Source organism: Chaetura pelagica, unplaced genomic scaffold (assembly GCF_000747805.2).
Source record: "Chaetura pelagica isolate M959 unplaced genomic scaffold, ChaPel_1.0 scaffold137, whole genome shotgun sequence".
In the NCBI taxonomy this organism is placed as follows: domain Eukaryota; kingdom Metazoa; phylum Chordata; class Aves; order Apodiformes; family Apodidae; genus Chaetura; species Chaetura pelagica.
In genome coordinates, this window is record NW_009953947.1 from 1,957,555 (window position 1) to 1,978,270 (window position 20,716).

At 37.2% G+C, this 20,716-nt stretch overlaps 1 protein-coding gene across 2 annotated transcripts in view; it reads left to right on the forward strand.

Annotated features, from left to right (window-relative positions):
• Positions 1–20,716, forward strand: part of MAGI2 (membrane associated guanylate kinase, WW and PDZ domain containing 2) — a 746,179-nt gene that overhangs the window by 606,764 nt on the left and 118,699 nt on the right. For both annotated transcript variants that reach the window (XM_010001790.1, XM_010001791.1), the window contains exon 10: positions 18,747–19,382. In XM_010001790.1, the coding sequence (XP_010000092.1) occupies positions 18,747–19,382 (636 nt within the window). The remainder of the gene's footprint in view (positions 1–18,746; positions 19,383–20,716) is intronic.

The window sequence follows — 20,716 nt, forward strand, 5'->3', positions numbered from 1 at the left end:
TATTATTGGTGCCCAGAGAGTATATTCCAATATTAGGATTGAATAAAATATGTAGTTTGTTTTCCTTCCTGTAATGACTCTTCTTCAAAAGACTAATTTTTTTCAAGTCCAGATATTGCAGAGAAATCCAGCAGAAATCTGAAAAGTACAGCAATATTTCACTTTGCTTTGATAAAATTCATATTTATGCACAGGAGACATCATACTATGCATGGTTTATGGCACTTAATTTTGAAAGAAATACACATCTTTTGATAGTATATTTTGTTCAATGTTTAGCAGTCCTAAGAATGATAATGTATGCTGGCTACTTGAAACAGTAAAATATTAGACATATAAACAGGTGAAGTTCTGGGTTCTATAAGTGTACTGCATAGTCTTCTGTGGGAGAGAGTGTATAAGCAGATCTGCTTATGTGTAGTAAGTTAATTCTAATTGCTCAGCCACTAGAGCAATTCTTGCAGCACCAACTGTAGGAAGTTGAACATGTTTGATTAGAGATGGCTGAGGTCTGAGCATGTCCAGCCATGCCAGATTCCATATGTACAGCATTTACTGTCTTTTTATCCAGCTGTTTCACCTTTTACCAGATTTGCATTGCAGTTATGTTTTTGTTTGACCCAGAAATCAAAGGTGAAACAATCTGATGTGGAGACAGGGCATGATGCAGATATGATCTAATATAAACAATCCTGGTTTTTTTATGGACAAATGCAACACAAACCATACACACAAGACGTACACACTCTGTTTAACCTAAGCCACCAATCTAGGCCTCTAACAAGAGCACAGGGAAATCTAGTGCTCAAAAGTGCTGTATCTTTAGCAGAGAATTAGATCATATACAAATCAAGAAATGTGCTAAAGTAAAATATAATACTAAAGGTGAAAAACCAGAGAGTATTTGGAGCATGAACTATTCAAGTACTTGCAGCCTCAGTTTCCTATATGAATTCAAAGTCTGACTCCATGGAAAACGTGACCACAAAGGCCAAAAGCATAGACAAGAATCCTAAAGCTATGACATACATATTGCAGTATGCAAAGTGCAAAAGGCAGTTCGAACTGAATTCCACCATAGAAAATCTGCAGATTCTGCTATTAGCATATTTAACATAGGCCAGGAAATGATAAATACATCATTATAAACTTCACATTTATTTGGACAATTTTTGCAAGTTTTGCAAGTTGTCAGTTGAGTAAGCAGTGTGCAATGAACTCAGTGGCTGCCAAAAATGCTGCTGTTTCAGAAATAACTTTTCTCCTATCAAATGTAATTAATATCTTTCTTGCATGATTTGGCTATTTGTATGAAGAGAAGAAAATATACATTGAAAATAATAGCCATCATCTTCTCATGTACTATTTCATTCAATAAATAATGACATTTTATTTCTTAAAAAGAATAAAGATTTCTTTATAAAGAGCTGACGGGGAAAGTGAGAATTTCATATAGCTCAAAATTAATACTCTAGAACTGTACTTTCAATATCATCAGCCTTGCCACCTTTGTATTTCTATTCATTTTGTTGTTTTGGCATATAGGGCTTTATTATACTGCTTAATTATCAAAACAAAAAGTAAAAATTTAGCATTTCAATTTTTTTTAATTTTGTGTTAAAAATTAAATAAAGAGTGCATCATGGCCTCTGCCTCCACATGTGTGCAACCAAATACGATCTGTACCTATGTTAAAATCTTGACGTTCAGAAATTCAGCTCTTCATTTGCCTTCAATTGTTCTTTGAGAACGAATTTTCAAGCTAAAATTTAAAGCAAATTTTAAACCCTTTGAAAAAATGAAGAATTAATTAAGTAATTAAATTTTAACATACAATTTCTGCTTTGTTTTTAGAATGAAAAATATCTTTCTTGACAGTTAGTGAATATTTTACATAAACAAATTAGCATCCCTGAGCCTGAGAGAACTGGAGTGGTTCAACCTGGAGAGGAGAAGGCTCTGTGGACACCTTATAGTGGCCTTCCAGTACCTGGATTGGGCTACAGGAAAGCTGGGGAGCATCTGTTTACAAGGGTGTGTAGTGATAGGACAAGGAGTAATGGTCTTAAACTAGAGCAGGGTGGATTTAGATTAGACATTAGGACATTCTTTACAATGAGGCTGGTGAAACACTGGAACAGGTTTCCTAGAGAGGTGGTGGAGGCCCAATCCCTGGAGATGTTCAAGGTCAAGCTTGATTGGTTTCTGAGCAACCTGATCTAGTCAGAGGTCCTTGCTCACTGCAAGGGGTGTGAAATAGGTGAACTTTAAAGATCCCTTCTCACCCAACACATTTCTATGACTCTACCTAAATTTCCCCATCCAAAACAAGAAACAGTCATTTTAGAGTTTTGTGAAGTCCAGTAATTATGGCAGTTAGCAACTGCCATCAGAACTATTACAACTGTTAGTGAAGAGAACCGTAATGAAGTTCAGCTTAAGAAGGTTAGGCCAAATACTGTCTAATTGCACAGTAACATTAAAACAGAAATCTATGTTCAGTCACATGTAGAACAATTTTTGTCAGTGCTCTGAGTTTCTCATTTGATCTGTGACCCAAAGTAAGAATATCCAGAGTTGCATTAGACATTAAGAAACATTTCCAGACGCATAAATCATATTCTAGGAGCTTTGTGAACCTTTAAGTAATGGGGGTTACAAAGACATTTCAGGCAATTTTGTTATGAGTTCACTTCTAAAGCATCTTTCACTGTCTATTGCCAGGATGAGGATATTAGCAATGATGCACCTCTCATCTGACCCTGTTTAGCTGTTCACATAGGCTTTGTAAGAAGAGCAAAGTTTATTCCAGCACTTATGCAACTGCCTCCTTGTAATTGATGAGTCTGACATTTTTAAAAATTGCTTGTTTTTTTAAAAACCTGTAATGAGTATTTTTCAGTAACATAAGGAGCACTTTGCAAACCAGTAGGCAGGCATGAAGTTAATTGTGATGAATAGTGAGAAACCTCTGGAAAATTTAATCAAAGCCTTTCCTCTCTCTGCCCCACAAAACTCTTCTTCTTTCCGGCAGTCACATAAATGCAACATTCTGAGTTGCATTCTGAGTTGGTGAATGGAGGTGAAGCTCAAATGCAATTTCTACCTGTGCTCTGTGCATGCAGCAGTGGGGAGCTGCTGGGGACAGCACCCGCTTCTGCTCATCTCGCCCTTCAGTAGATACCACAGGGAAGCAGTGCCATGGCAGGAGAGCCAGGCTCCCCTAAACTCTGCTGCTGCATCATGCCCAGATAAGCTAGGACTGTGTACAGGAGCTAGACAAATTCTTGGTGACTGAAGCACAGGAGCTTTGTCAGGTCTCAGCTATTGATCTCAGGGAGTGACTAGGTGGTGAGGGCAGAAGGAGGTCCCATCTCCAGAGGCTGGGTGCAGGACTAGGATTTGCTGGAGCTGAAGATGTGACGATTTGTTTTTCTTCTGCAGGGAGGAAGGGAGAAAAGGCAGTAATTTGTGTTCTCAGAGACGGCTGGAGAGTGGGTGGTTATATGCATGTGTGTGCATGCAGAAGGAGGTGGGAGAGGGGAGGGCAAGGTACTAAAGAAAAGAAGAGAAGGAGCTCTGTGAGAACGGTCTGAGAGCAGTGATGTGAGTATGGATCTTTTAAAGACTGGCACTTTCACTCCTTTTGATGTATTGCTTTCTTCTTCAACTCCTAATGAAAGTAAATTAAAATTCTTTGTGCTCAACTTATTTCCTCTGCATTAAAATAGCATCATAGTATGCAGTATTTACTGAGACTTTTGTTGCCATACTGAGCATCACCTGTGGTACTGCTGAGGAAAAGTCAGATAATATTGAACACCTTTTATTTTCCTGATAGGTCTGTTTCTCTATAATTTATTCATTGGCTAACAGTGAGTCTTGAAGCATGCTGGGTTATGCTGCTGCTCTGTTATTTGTGATCTTTTCTATTCCACCTGTACGTGCACAAAGTAACAAATGTCAGTAAGCAGAGGCTATCAGCAGTTGATGAGGATTGGCCTGGAATCATACATTTGAATCCTGCAAACCCATCAGCTCTGTAGAAGCTGGCAGGGCTGAGCTGGAGGTCCCTTTAACATGGTGAAGGAGTGAAAGAGCCCAGGAAAAACTGGTGGGTTTGCTCTGGGGCAATTCAGAGAGAGAAAGCAGTAGGGAGAGGTGGGAAACTGGAAGAAGGGGAGCTTCAGGTAGTAATGGGAACCTGACAGTGCTTTCATGTCTTGTAAGGGAGAGATGCATGTCATAGTTTAATAGAAACATCATCGTGATTGTGTGGGAATGAAAGACACACTAGATGTGCAGGGTGGCATTCAACATACCACCGTCACAAGCATGTTACTAGGGATATTGCTCTTGGTATTGGCAAGAGCTGCAGCCAGGGCACTCAGTACCCATCTCATTTGATGGAGCCTGGTTGTCTTTCTTCCACTGAAATCACAAAATAAAGTCCATGTGCCTCAAGGTGCCTCGTGGGCTCAGTCAGGCAGCTTGTCCTCAGGCAACTGGAGAGGAAAGCATCCAACCACAGCACAGACATTGCATCCCATCAGATCTCACCGCTGACACCAGAAATGATCCGTGTATTTAACCTTGTTTAATTGATAAGCTGGTTTGGGGGTAGATTCCTCTGTAAAATTTGACATGAAATTCATGCAATGGTGCAGTGCTACTCATCGTGCCAAAATACTTACCATGTGTATGTGTTCATAGTTTTTATAGCATTTTAGAAGGCGGCTTTAGTTTAGCCGGGGAGTGTGGGTTGGGGTGGTGTGATGGTTTAACATGGACAAGTGAAGTAAAAAATGCTGTAATTTTACCTTTGGTCATTTTCCAGACAGGCCAGAATGGCAGCATCATTACTTGGAGTTCAAAAAAAGCTTACTATTTTTATTGCCAGATTGTTTTCAGCCATCTGTTTAGTCTGTCATATTCCAATAATTTTCTGTATATTAGATGATATGTTTTTTAGACCAAACTTGATTGCATCAAAATGAAGTACAATTGACTATAATATAAAAGATTCAAGTGTTTCTACTGCAGTTCCTACTTATTTAAAAAATAGTTCTGAATTGTTTTGGGAAATAGAGGTAATAATTACACTTGAACAATTTGTTCATGTCCAAAATGCTACTCCACCCAAGGTGTCAAGCTGATGGATTTTTATTTTGAACTGTACAACGTTGTAAAGGGTGTCTTTTGATAGTCTGTTGAGTTCTGACTGCAAGATTATGATAATTTAAACATTTAATTTCCTACAAGAACAATTAATTGTGCTTTGCTGGAGCACAATATATATAATTTCAGTCAACTGGAAGTAATATTTTTAAAAAAATGTTGGCAATTTTGTTTTTTTTTAAGTTCAAATTGAGAATAATATGAGTTTAAGAAAATTCGATTAAGGAGAAAAAAACCCTTCTAAATTTTAGACTTTGTTCAATTAAACTATCCTAGCACAGTTGTCATAAACTGGCAATGTCTTTTAGCTAATCCTAACCTATAAAAAAAGCATAGAATCATATGATTATGAATATGATACGATATTATATGAAATCTCAGAAAACACATAGTTCTTTGTATAACCTCTTTTTACAAGCTGTATCTTAACTTTCTGTTTATCATATGTCCTAAAGATAAGAATTCTCTTGAAGAATATAGATTCAGTGGTCCAGCATCACTGGAGCTCCAGCGACACTGGTATTGATGCTCCCCAAGGCCACACAGCGCCCCAAGTCTTTTTACAGCAACATCCTATACAACCATTTTCAAAGGCATAGTCTTAGCCAGAGTGTCACCTGAGTCATCCAATTTCATTTCACACTTCCATAAATATACTTTTTCTAATCACAGTCTGCTAGAGATAAAACCATGTATGCATACTGTGTGTAGTACAGAATGTATCTAAAAGTGTTAAACAGATAGTAATATAAAATTGGTTCTTAGCAAACAGTGAATGTGTTTGATGAAGTGCTTTTGCTTATGAGTGCCTGTGGGTAGGTGTGCTGAAGGTGTATCTCTACAAAAATATATATGTGTGTGTTAATATATTATATATATGTATAAAATAGACACAATTGACTCAATTTCAGAAAACAATGCAGTTTTTCCTAGGAAACAGGAGATATAAACTACAACATTATCTAAGCATATAAAATATTCTTATAGACATATCACTGAGGGGTTCACAGTGATCAGGTTCTGTTATTCTTATAGTGGGCTGACAGGAAAAGTCAGGCTTCCCCTGGTTTGTGTCTTCTTCCAGTTAAGTGTAGGAGTGGCACTGGCCACAGAAATCAACATAAGACTCTCTCTCACACATGCACAGAAAATTGGAATGCAGCTATAAGGAAGAGCCAGGCCAAGTACAGGAGAGACCAGAACAAAGACACTAAAGCGAAGTATAAAATATAAAATATTATCCCAATAAAGACTATATCAAAATCTATTTGCACACTTCAAACACACTGAATGCATATAGACAACTTTATATCCATCATTTTCCCAATTTGAAAGTGGGTTTATAGATATATATAAAATAGATACCATAAACAAGACTTGAAGCAATCCCTCTCTGAGTCAAGACTGGAAGGGGAAAGCCAGTGTTTTTAGTCAGTGCCTGACACCCTGCCTGTTAATACTATGAAAGCGGCCCCAGCCAGGTGACAAGCCAGGTGGTTCGTAAGACCTTGTACAGTATGATTGCATCTGCTTCAACAGACTTCAGCCAGATTTTTACTCCTCACAGTAGCAGCAAGTTATTCTCCCAAATCATAGAAATTACATGGGCTGCCACAACTTCCTTGTGGCCTCTCTTTGCATCTTGCAATAGCAGTTCTCAGGGACAGGCTATGTATCGAACCTACTCCTTCAGAGTAATTTAAGTTTCTCATGCACTGTAGCCTTACTATTATAATGCTATCAGTAATGGAATGATAGATTAGATGAAATGATGGATTAGATGTTCCTTTAAAACTTGATTTATCTGGGAAAGAGAAACCACAGCCTCTTCCAATGCTCCATCATCCTCACAGTGAAGAAGTTTTTCCTCTTGTTGAGGTGGAACTTCCTATGTTGCAACTTGGTGCTGTTTCCCCTCATCCTATCACATGGCATCTCTAAAAAGAGACTATAAACTTTCACTGGTATAAAAGAAGAAAAAAATTATAAATATATTTTTAAATTATAACATTTAGTACATTGTTTTCAATTATTATAAATGCCAGTTTTATTTCACAAATTGGTTTATTGTCCTACAAACAAGTAAACATTCTCCCTGCTATACCCATGAAATATGAGCACTGAATTAATTTCCCCAGCATTATCAACTTTGCTTGTAGGGCAATATTATTTATAGTGATGTCTCCCTTGTTAGTGTCAGCAGCGCCAGGTTTGATTTGAGTGATTCATAAAGACAGTTTTGGGTTTCTTCTCATGTTGCTGCATCTTCTTGATCATACTAAAAGTAGAAAGAATTACAATAGAAAAGGAGCTCTGCTGTCCTTTTAGTACCTTGGGTTGTTTGAGTATTTTTATTTTAACCTTAGGTGAGTTTCTTCTGATTGTAATCCCCATTGGAATTAATGACTGTGTCATTTCACTGTATTTCTAAAAATCATTCGTATTTACAGTTGAAACCTCACTATGCTTTTTTTGTATGGCAGTTGCTTTCCAGCAGGGCATTTATGTGAGCTTTGTGTCCATGCAAGCCTGAAAAATTAATAATTTCATACTTGAACTGTCATAAGAAGCAAAGTGGAAAAAAAAATTTAATACAAATTGCCATTCATTTTTGTAGCAGGATTCACCAATAGGCTCTGGACTTTTTATGCATGCCTGAAGGAGGACAGGGCTCTTACACATGCAGCTAATTATGATATTTCTAAAGACAGGAAAGAACAAAGCACCCAGCACACATCTGTTTCCTTTCTGCTTTCTCTAGCACTCTGTCTGAAGGGGCTACAGGAAAGCTGCGGAGGGACTTTTTACAAGGGCTTCTAGCAAGAGATAATGGGTCAAAACTGGAAGAGGGGAGATTTAGGTTAGACATTAGGAAGAAATTCTTTAGTGAGAGGGTGATGAGACATTGGAACAGGTTGCCCAGGAAAATTGTGAAAGCCTCATCCTGGGATGTGTTCAAGGGCAGGTTGGATGGGGCTCTGAGCAACCTGATCTAGTGGGAGGTGTCTCTGCCCACACAGGGTGCTAGATATACATGATCTTTAAGGTCCCTTTAAACCCAAACCATTATATGATTCTAAGATTCTACTGCTGGATTTCACATCGCAAATTCCTCCTTCTCCTTCCATTCCTGTATCCCACAGCACACACACTCATCCATGGCTTACCTTTAGTTATCTTTTGTCTCTGATGTGCTGCATCCCTGCACATGTCATACTTCGTGCACTTCTCATACAGCAGATAGTTCTTAGAAAGAAGTTTGTGAAATGGCTGTCTTGTTTCCCACCATTTTCACAGGCTTGCCAAATAAGGGTAAGTTGTGCATAAAATATCCTTGAGATAAATTTTCCATTACTTGCCTTCTGTCACTGTGGCTACTATCTCCAGTCCAGACCACAACTTGCTCTCAATTTTTGATGGACATAGAGGCAATACACTCTCAGGAGAGGTGGTAGCACCTACTTTGTCAGGAGCAGGATAGAAATATTATATGGAAGCAAATTACAATAGGTGGTAGACTTTTGAGGAAAAATTAGATCTAATTATCATTTTGGTAAGAGCTTTTAACAACAGGCCACCCATGGGATGATTCACAGTGAAAACATTTGGAGATGGCAGGTATCCTACAGTCTGAACAAATAGTCTGATACAGGATCAGAGACATTGATATTAACCCATTTCAATTTATTCTTATTAACTAGATAATTAACAAATTAATAAATTCAAACATCCAGAAAATTAATTATTTTCTAAAGAGAAAGATACGGTGTCGCATACATCAGAGGACTGATGCCTGTTTATATGTAAAAACTGGGATGGGACTATTGAACAGTAATTGATGTATCCATATTACAGCTAAGTGTTTTTGCAAGGCTTAGAATCCACACATTAAGTTGAACTGTTGAATTGCAGTGGAAAATGGTAGAATATTTACCCTGCAGTGGTGTTATTATTGTTCAGATATTTACTGCAGTGGAAATGAAGTCACAATGAAATTGTGGCTCCATAGTGCAATAAACTGCACCAAAGTACTGCAAATTCTCCTCTCACTCTCAGAAAGCTTGTAATTCAAAACAGAAAACTGAGAAGGTGAATGAGACATACAAGGAGGCAGAATTGGTAGTGAGACATTGGATCATCCTCATAAAAGCAGAATGTAATTCTTAGCTGTGCAGCTATAAGGGTGAAAAGTGACCTTTACTGAACCATTACAAGTCTATTTTTTCTTGGGCCTTATAAACCAGCCTTATAGAAGGAGCTTGGTGTGACTTTTGTTAATGTTTTTGTCTCAGCATCTCCACCAAAAATTATCACTGAAGCTGAATTTTGTAGTTTAGATTCAGTGTAGTATTCAAGAATAAACTGGAAAATGAAGCATGAATTATTCAGTGGTGAAGGTGTTAGATTGTTTTGCAAAGAATAAAATTATGTTGTCCTTGAAAATGAGTGCTTGGCAGTGAAAGATATTGAGATAACATTTGCTTGTAAGGAAGGTCAGTTTTATACTCCTTTACCCTCTATTAACCTGGAAAAATACAGTAAAACCTGAGAGAACCAAAAGGATCTCCACTGTTTCTCTTTGCCGTACAATTTTAAAGCAATGAATATATTTATACATGCCTGAAAAACTATCTAGATCTTTTAGTAGAGAAATTATGTGAGAAGCTCTCTGAAGTCAAGATAACTTTTATGTTGATGATTTTACTATCAAAAAAAGTTAAAATAGAGGCAATACATAAGATATATATGTATCAACCTAAAGGTTGAATGAACTTATAAAACTCTTTAGTAGAAAATTACTCAGGTACTAGCCACACATGTCTGAGCTATTTCTTAATGAATTTGTAGTCAAAGATGACTCTGTTTTAAATGCACTGAGGTATTTATACATAGTAGACTAATAGTAAATATCCACTTATTTAACTGGAAAATATTTCATTGTTTTTATACATTTAAATTCTGCTTGATACAAATAACACTTCCTGTCTGCAATTTTGCATAAAAGCATTAACCTGTAGTAATCCAGACTTCTTTTGAAGCATCTGTATTTCTGGAAGGTGCTTACCTTGTAAATCCAGTTGAAAGCTTTCAAGACAGCAAGATTTGACCATTTACGTATATGAACGCACATATAGATATTATGAAATTCTGGTTTGGAAGACAGTAGATGCTCTAAAAACTAAGGTGAGCACAAAGGTTGTTACAACAAATGTCTGGCTCCACATCCATATTTTGGCTCTGCACTCAGCACACTGATTTTCAGAGGTGCAGTTCCCATTGAGCTCAGTCAGCAGAATGTGGACCTGAGCAATGAACACATGAAAAGTCCACAAATCAAAGCTTTTATTCTTGGCTTTAAATTAAGTTAATAACCTGACTGATAGTAAAATCAGATTTATACCAGTCTCGGAGAGTCAGCTGCTGAAGTTAGGCACCTGGATGAGCCTTCTTTGTGAGTGTAGCAATAAAAACAGAGTATTTCTCAAAAAATGAAAATAATTATCTTAGTAAATAGAAAGCAGAGGTATAAAACTGCCACAGATCTGACAGTGATGCCCACTTCAGTTACAGGGAATGTCCTCGGAAACCATATCTATAAAATCAAAATGAACCTTCAAGTTGTACCTCAATTGATTTAAATCTTGGACTTATCCTACTAATCTTTGCTCAAGTTTTTTAAGTGTCCAACAACTTATGTTACTTTCACTAAGTACTAATTTGGTATGTGACTAGTTACTGCTTGTCCTCATGTTGCTAGCATTACTCATCAACAAAAGCTCTATCAACCCTTTCCCTTACAAAGTAAAACATGACTCCTTATTACTAAAAATTCCCAGTTACATATAAATTTCCACATATAAAGACATCCATCTTTGTGCTGCAGCCTCTTTGTAAATGCTCCATCTAGTTCCTCACCTCATTCATCTCCCTCTTTCCTTCCTGACAGTTTATGTCAATAATTAGTAGTTGCAATGGTGTGCAATCGACAAGGCTGCTAAAAATGTCTTCCACCAGGGACAAGTGGCACATTGCCAGGATTCCCAGGAATGAGGAGGGGCTTCTTGGTATTTACGTCATGCTTTGCCATGGCCTTATGCCTTTAGGCTTGCGGGAGGCTGGCTGGGCTACTTTCCTCCTCCTGGGAGCCATTACCTAGATAAATGTGATGCTCTGCATACAGAAGTAAAATGTTGTGCATAAAAAAAGCAAATGTGTTGTAAATTTTGACCTCCTTTTTCTGAAGGAAAAAGAAAAAAATTGTTTCGCTTCTACATGAGCCTCTGCACACACGGACACCTTTCAAAGTGATCCTAAAAAGCTGTGCAAACATGCCATACTTTTTTTATCTTGATCCACTGATTTTGTCACGTCGTTCATTCACCCCACATGTTTCAGGATGTGCAAGTAGTTCCTGCAAGCAAAACCTAGACAGAACAGGTTTCTGTGATTTGTAAATAAAAGACTGCCTTGAAAATTGGACCTTCTTCTTTTTATGTGGTCTTGCCTCCGAATCACTTATCTTTTAAACCATTACTTTTTTGTAAAGTGGTGATTTTAATATCCATGCTATGCTTTCAGATCCTTGAAGAAGTGAAAAACTGTCTAACCAGGAAGAGTTTTTGTCTGCTCTTTTGCAGTTTATGAGCAACATTCATTTAAGTGTTCTTTTGCTGTTGCTTTACTTACATTTTTAATCTGCAACGTTTCACATTTACTGGATCAGCAATCAAAGACTTTAGATTTTTTTGGAATGTATTTTATTCCTCTCCCCAAAAAAAGTTAAATGCGTCTATTTAAATAGCTTTTACCACTATATGCAAAACACAAATAAAATTTAAATAATTTCTTCTACTAATCCACATCTGCCTGGGTGTAATTACATGATAAATGCTGGTTAAGCACAAAAATTTTGAATAGACAGCTTTTTAATTAGGCATGTGCATTGGGTCACTGTAGAATTCAAATGGGTTCTAAAAAACTGATGGTATAAAAATGGCACCTGCTTACTCAACAGATCTGATTCTTGGGTAAAGTTGCAGACACGTTGCAATATGTGTCACATCATTCTCTTGGCCCTTGCAGAGGAAGCTAAGTCCAGAGCCAGGATGCTCAGTCCATCCAATGGCAGGGACAGACTTTAGCCCAAATTAACCACTTCTACAATGGTGCTTTGTAGAATTACTGACTTTCAAATGTGACAAACAGCTGATTTACATCTGTTGCTCAAGTTGCATTAAGAAGAAACATTAATCCTATCTAATGCAAGTTTGGTTGCTTGAATGCCTAGAAATCATTTTTTATTTCACTTGTTGTCAGATTCAGTAAATAATCATTTTCCTCACCCTGATTTTTTCCCATGAACCTCCATTCCAAGAGTCCATTTAGTGAAAGGAGAATCTGTGGATAGTGGTTACCTGTCAGCTTTGCAGAGTTTGTTAGCACACGGGGAAAACTTTCTGTATGAGGTAAAGACCGGGAAATGGTTCTTCCATACCAGTCTGAACAGACACATTTTCTTGGGCTACCAGCAAGTGGAATTATTCCTGAGTGCAGAGGCAGTTGAGCAGCTCTTTTCATTTCACTGTGGCTGCCACAGTACTATCTATCAGATAAAGCTGTTGTAAAGCTAGTAATAGAGTGGTCAATTTTAAATTTAGCTCTTCCAAACAGCAGCTGTGGTTATTATATGCAGGTACTTCTCCCCAGGTTACATTCTATACATTTTAGCAGTTAATGTAACACGCCCTTTTAAAACAAATGTCAGAAATTTCTTGGCAGGTGTTTGAAGTATTTCACTATTAATATGGAATAGTTATTTTACACTGCAATCTCCTTTAGGAATGTATTGTAATTCAGTAATACTTATTTTAAAAATACAGGTAGTTATGTAATGAGTATTTTCAAAAATAGGACAACAGTTAAAACAAAACAAAACAAAATAAACCCATAAATCAGTCTACCATGAACTGCAGGATCCTAGGTTTTATCTTTTGTCTCTACAAGTTATGCTATACAGATGTTGACAGCTAGAGCCAAATTGGTTTTACTAGGGTCTGTGGCAGGTCAGAGTACAAGAAAAGAGAGAACTTCTGTTTAAGCAGGACCTTTTAAAATATTATACCTTCAAGGAAATTCATAACAAAAATAATTTATTCTCTCACTGGATTAACACCTAGGGCAGGTGAAGGGAAATTGAGATTCAAACTTTCGTAATATAATTTGGGTGCTACTGTTTAACTACAAGTTCCCCCAGGCATTAGTTCTCTGTGCTGCTACCAGTAACTGAATGTGCACATATAAAAATATCTCATTTCTATAGAATCTTCACCTCTTCCATGACCATCAATCACTTGCCATTGTTATTAAAATTGCCCCTTTGATTCATATCTCAGTACTGGAAACATGCTAACACCTCTGAATTTATTATTAATAGACTGCAGTGCCAGCAATGTTGCATCACTTTGCAGAAAGAGAAGAGAAGGTCACTGCTGAGAAGTGACAGAAATAGCTGGTAATGACAGCAGATAGTGTGGGTGGGCAGGTGGAGGGACAGCTTTAACAATGAAGTAATCACATATTCCTAGTTCCAAAGCTCATGCAAAGTACTCATATACAGAATTTAGGGTACATGTTTGAGAAATGCAAGTGAGAATAACTAATGCTGGCACAGTTAGTAGAGTTTACCCGGGTTATAAATGCATGGGGGAAAAAAAAAAAAAAAAAAAAAGGCAGCCTGAGTCTTGCAGAGCTGGTGCTGACTTACCAAACCATGGGCTGCTTTTAGCTCCATTGCCATTGGCATGTGCTGTTTGCAGGGGGGTAGCAGAGCTGTCTCTGCTCCCCACAAAATCACAGCATTCTGTCATATTTTAAGCACATGAACACAGATACTAAGAGCTTGATCCACAACCCATCAGAAACAATTGGACATTTCTCCTAATCTTTGAATGTGATTGTAAATTAGTGATGATTTTTCTCTGTATTCAAACTTCTAATTTTCAAGAATTCTAAATAATAATAAGAAGGGCGGTCCAGTAGGGAATTGAATTCACTAAGATACCATAAAAAATTCCAGCCAAATGCGCAAAAACCAAAAATAAAAAGAAATAAGTAAAACTGTTTGTATACAAATGGTGGGTAAGAAAATGGAGGAACGTTATCTACTAGTGCAAAATATGTATACATACATTCTAGGAGTAAGAAAATCATAGCAGAAACTATAACTGTAAGCACTGAATAATACAGGTTATTCAGAAAGGAAGGAAATGGAGTTGGTAGCATGACCTGAAACATTAGGATAATTTCTACTTAAATTAGTTATGTCAATAAAACAGATTCTATTACAATCAAGTATTTTTGCAGAAGTAGTGCTTGTGGAAAATCTCCAGGGTGTCAGGGTTAACTGCAACATTCTGGTAGAGAGGAATTAAATAAGAATCTGTCATGGGCAGATGTTGAAGCTGACAAGTTTCTTCACCAGTCACTAAACTAACAAAAGATAGTGCTAGTTAAATGTGTTTTTTTGCTTTGAAATATGTAGATAACAAAATGTAACCTTTAACCAAACATTCAGGCACTGAGTCCATTAACATTGCATGACAAAATAAGTAATGGTCAGTAAAGTTTAATAAGCAAAACAAGCTAGTTAAAGAAGTTAAATATTTGATCTCTTTATGCATATTTCTGTGAAGAAAACATTAAATTTCATCAAGTGTAACTAGGTTTAGCCATCCAGGAAGTCCTCTCCAGATCTGTGTTCCTAAATTTGTCAGTTAGTCTAAGAGCCTTAAGTAAAGAAGAGATAATTGTAAGACAGTTTGACAAATTGGATTGCTGACAGTTTTCTCTAACATTCTTTGACTCAAGGGTGAATTTGGACATTGAATCTGTTCTTGTGACAGTGTAGGTATTTGAGATGTAGGACAGGATAGTTATTGTCTACTGAGTATCTATCAAACCAGTCACTTAATCGAGAGAATCTCATACAGGTGCTTTCACCGTAGACCTCCTGGTCTCCCTCACCCCTGAACAGTCTCAAGGTAGGGTTGAGAGGCTGTGTGTAGAGATCATATATGATAATAAGGAAGATGAAATTAGGGAGAACACCTGATAACAAGGATGTTGAAGGACAAAGATGTTCAGCTTTGAGAAGGCTCAGGGGTATGTACATACCTGAGTGTATCAGAGTGTATGTAAATACCTGAGGGGGAATGCAAAGAGGATGGAACCAGACTCTTTCCAGTGGTGTCTAGTGATGGGACCAGAGTCAATGGGCACAACCTGAAACACAGGAGGTCCTGTGAGGGTAACTGAGCACTGGAACAGCTTGCCCAGAGAGTCTGTGGAGTCTCCCTCTTTGGAGGTATTCAGAAGCCACATAGACATGATCCTGAGCAGTCCTGGCATTGGATAAGATAACCTCCAGAGGTCCCTTCCAACCTCAATCATTCTTTAATTCTGTAAGCAAGCTCCAGTTATTTTAGTGGGCTTAATTCTAAACACCAAGCAAAGTTTGATGCTTAAAATAAGTGTTCTGCATAACTTCAAAGATACCCACTCACTGTGAAACTGTGATTTCTGGAGGCAGACTATGGCTTGCTCAGAAAATCAGGCAGGAATTAGAAAGGAGATCACGGTAATGCTTGTCCATATGCAGCCATTATTATTAGAAGCAGTAGGAGAGAACAGGCAGAAAAGATGCTACAGGAGTCTTTCAGAGACTTTTCCTAAAGTGGAGAGGTTTTGAACTTTGCATTAGCATGGCTCTGTAATGCTCTTAACTTTTTTCTGTCTTCCTACCAAATGCTGGGTACTTCTCTCTGTGTCAGCAGTGAGGAACTCTCAGCCTGGCAATTGAGTTAAATTTGGAGAAACTCCTACAGTCCAGAGATTTCTTGCAGGATTTCTGAAATTAACCTTTTCTATTCCTCCACCATGTCTCATGATCTGAAACTCTGTCTTCCCAGTTTAACACCACTGTAGCTATTTCTTCAAGTTGAACTTGGTAGCTCATTCCTTTTTGACCCTCAGCTGTATGTTCTCCATATGACAGTACAGTGTTATGGGTTCTAAGGGGTTCAACTGACAGTGAGTGATGACTTCAGAGTGTGCCCTGATGCTGTTCATGTTATAAAGCCACAAAACCCCTTAAAAATGTTGATTCCGGAAACGCTGAAGAATTTTCTGCTGTCTTGTGAGGGATAATGCAGGGTCATTATTTGAAGAGGGAGTTCTTACCCAAGACCTAATGTTCATTTTTGCCTGTTTAGTGACTAGGGAAAGGGACGTCTTGGCCTACAAGTTTCCTGACTGCAGTCCTTGTGCACAAACTAATTTCTTTTCACCAGAGACATATGTAACATCACTAGCTTATCTGATTTTCAGATTTATGGAAAACATACAGGTTTTTATTTTTGTATCATAGCTAGGTCCTGTACAAATGCTTAAAGTGAAGGAATAAAACCAGACTGATTTACTTGCACAACACAATAAATGCTTTTGCACTGTGCTTAATTATTGCAAGAGAGGATGAACAAACAGATTGGTCTCCTCCCACCACATATCTGCATTGCTAGCACTCAGGGAAATAAAGACTGCATGGATTAAAAAGTTGCAAGGGTATTATTAAGGCATAAGCTGTAGAAATAGGAGCATGCATTGAAGAGGTTTCAGTTCAACATCATCAGTCCTATTATGAGCCATGTCACCCTTGCTGCTAATGTGGAAGCCAGGGATGAGAATACAGGTAAGATCTTTCTATACCAGGACATGAGCAAATGACAATGAATTGCAGCCATTGCTTTGATAATTTAGCACAGTACTTGACTTTTGAAAGCTGTTTTACTCTCAGGTGCTTGAGACAGAAGCATTGAAGTTCTTTCAGTGCTGCCTGGGAAGTGACCTTACTGCTTTTTATTAAAATTTCAAATCTATTGATGATGCACATTTATGACAGTATTTGCAGCTCCTAAAGCTTCTGTGAATATCAGTCACATGCTGCAAGAATATTATTCACAGAAGCTTTAAACAAACTCCCATAGCATTTTTTCCCTAGGTGCCCTCTGCAGAAATCTTTCTCTGAATCACAGTTTGTGCTTATGCAATTAATTACTGTCAGGCTGTTAGGCAGGATGAGCATGTGGGCATTGACCATTTTGTTTCTACATAGAAACAGCCTTTGCCTTTTGCTGTCACACAGAAACAGCCCTTGCACTGGCATCTTGAGGATGCTCTTTTTAGCTCAGTTTGCTTAATTAGATCTTTTAGTACTTGAAAGACACAGTTTCATAAATATACTTGAAATAATCTCACACTACCTCATCCTCCCTAAATCATTCTCATTTCATTGCTGAAATACCATTTAAAAAGTCATGTTGTGATAGGTCAGTTATTGAACTGTGTACCTTGTAGACACCTAACAGTCTTGCTTGTATAAATTATTTATTCTTCCTAATTAGTGGCAGGATATTAAGAAAAATGCTTTAACTTGTGGAGCTCTCTAACTAAACATCCTCTCCTTTGTTATAAAGATGCAAACTGTTTTATTAAAGTGGAAACTGACTGTGGGTCATCAAAATATTCTGAATATCGTTTTTCTAATTACACATTTTTATTTTAATGTACACCTTAACAGTGCCACAAAAATTATTTATGGCTATAAATATATAGGTCCATTCTAATAACAAGAAGGAACTTGAACTTATTTCTGAACTTTTGAGTAACAGATGCTGGTTGGTTCATGAGCAATATGGAGACCCATAAGTAGCCTGTTGACATAAAATATTCTGCTTTCATATATGCTCTGACTGGTAGCTCTGTATTGTAAATGAGACAAGATTTGCATGTAAAGGTAACACTTTTTTATTCTACCAACTGTAAAATATTACACTGATTTTCAGACATTTGCCTAGATTTTTCTAATAAAAAACTATTTTACCTACAAAATTTGTCCTATCATTGTCCTTGAACCATCATGGATACAACAAAATACCACTAAATATCTCTATAATATACAAGATATAGTTTAGGTCATGCCTAGAACAGAGAATTTTTGTAGTATTCCTGGATGTCTGATGGCAAGTGACATTTAATAGGAAACTGTCAATATCAAGATCAATGTAAAAACTATTTTCTTATGTACAGTCTTGTGTCCTTATTAATTTATTCTTAACTCCACAAGTAATTGCTATTGTCTTTTTTTTTCCTTTTACTCTTCACCAAGCAATAGTATTCCTTGATAGCCTACCCTCTAAATAAACTTCTATGGTATCTTATAAAAAATAGTCTGTGGACTACAGTGAAAGGCAGTTAAGAAAAGGTGTATGACTGGATCCTGCTTAATTCTCCAGCTGTGAGTTTCCACAGAGAAGAAATAGTACTGTCATTGTCTGTATGCATTACCTTTGCTGGCAGACAAACTGTCATTTTTTGTCTCCATTTTGTGAGTCAACATGTTGATCTTATTTATGTTATTTTGTAGTACAGCTCTACCTCATTTAAAAAATTGTGCTGCATACATAGTAATTGAGGTTGTCTCATGTTGTCACTATTTTTTCTTCTCTTTCTAGGTGATGTCATTGTCTATATTAATGAAGTTTGTGTCCTTGGACATACTCACGCAGATGTAGTCAAACTCTTCCAGTCTGTTCCTATTGGTCAGAGTGTCAACTTGGTGCTATGTCGTGGATACCCTTTGCCCTTTGATCCTGAAGATCCTGCCAACAGCATGGTGCCACCCCTTGCAGTAATGGAGAGGCCTCCGGTAGTGGTAAATGGAAGACATAACTATGAAACTTATTTGGAATACATTTCTAGGACTTCTCAGTCTGTTCCAGACGTATCAGATCGACCACCACACTCCTTGCACTCCATTCCAGCAGATAGTCAGCTTGATAGCACATTCCCACCACCTGCCCATGATGATAATGTATCAATGGCTTCTTCTGGGGCCACTCAAGCTGAACTCATGACCTTAACCATTGTGAAAGGGGCCCAGGGCTTTGGCTTCACTATAGCAGACAGTCCTACAGGACAGAGGGTGAAGCAAATTCTAGACATTCAGGGATGTCCTGGTTTGTGTGAAGGTGACCTCATTGTTGAGATCAACCAGCAGAATGTACAGAACCTGAGCCATGCAGAAGTAGTGGATATACTTAAAGAATGTCCTGTTGGAAGTGAAACTTCTTTGATTATCCATAGAGGAGGTAAGTTTGGAAAGTCTGTACAATTACGAAAATGTGTGTAAAAGGTTCTGAACCGTAAGACATACATATACTCACTACATCCTTGTGTGTAGATTGGAGATTAATTTCCATGTTGTGGGAGGTAACACCATTGGTTCTGAAAAGTATGTCTGCAATTAAGTATCCTAGGCAAAATCTGACATTGTTGTACATTCTTTTTTTGTGTTTTAAGTGTCAATGGTCCCACCTCTGAATAAGGGTAAAACTAGAGCAGTTCAGGACCTTCCACCCCATAGTACTTTGTATAGTGTCTGCAACAAACCTTTATAGTCCCAAAGCAGTTCTGCAAGCTTTAGATGTAGTTGTATATATATTGACTCATTAAGGTAGATGAAAATCAGAGCAATCCATTAGCTCTTTACAAGGTTACAGGTTTTGATAAGCTGTTTTGCCTCCTTTTCCTTCTATGTAAAAGTATTGTACAACTGTTGTTTTGTTTCTTTCTTGAGAACAAAGATCCATAGTATATTTTTCTCTTTTTTAAAAAAATAACTTCTAGCAACTTAACTTTTCCTGACCAGCCTGAAACAGTAAGCTTGAATATGCACTGCTGGAAGAGTCAAGACTTACCTGTAAGGAAGCAATAACAGACAGTAATAAGTAATTTCATAGCTTTTAATATTTTAGCCAAACAAATCTTCTTTAATGGTTTGAAATGAGCATCCATCACAATCTATCATTACCTGAAGTGAATAATGATTGAATTTCTTTATTTAAAGATATTTGTTCCTGTAAAGGCATTCATATATCACTCAATGTATGTTCGTCTGTGGTTTAAAAGACAGGGGGAAAAAAAAGGATTCTATACAAAAATGCTAAATGCTTTCCTCCTGAAGAGCAGAGGCTGGAAAGTGAAGCTTTAGTGTTTGCATATGCCAGATGTCTGTCACTAGAAAACCTACAGATCCTTAGCACAAGGAATATAGTAACATTTTCTCAAATTGGAGAAATAATAAACATAAGGTGAATTAATATCTCCAGATTCCTGTAGTCAATCAAGTATTTTTCATATCTATATTTAAGATAATTATTTATAAGAAACAGAATCTGACATTTATTTGGAATGAATCCTAATTAAGAGTGTAAGTAAAGGCCACTTGGTTTCACTGTAGTATATGAACTTGGAGAAAGTTATTTGTTGCAGAAGTGCTATTTTAGTTGGTATTAAATCAGCTTTTATTTAACACCCATTAACAATCTGGAACAGTAGAGTAACCATCATTTTTTTTCTGAAGATGCTGACAAATTAGGGAGAATTGCATAGCAAAAAAAAAAAAAAAAAAAAAAAAGTACAA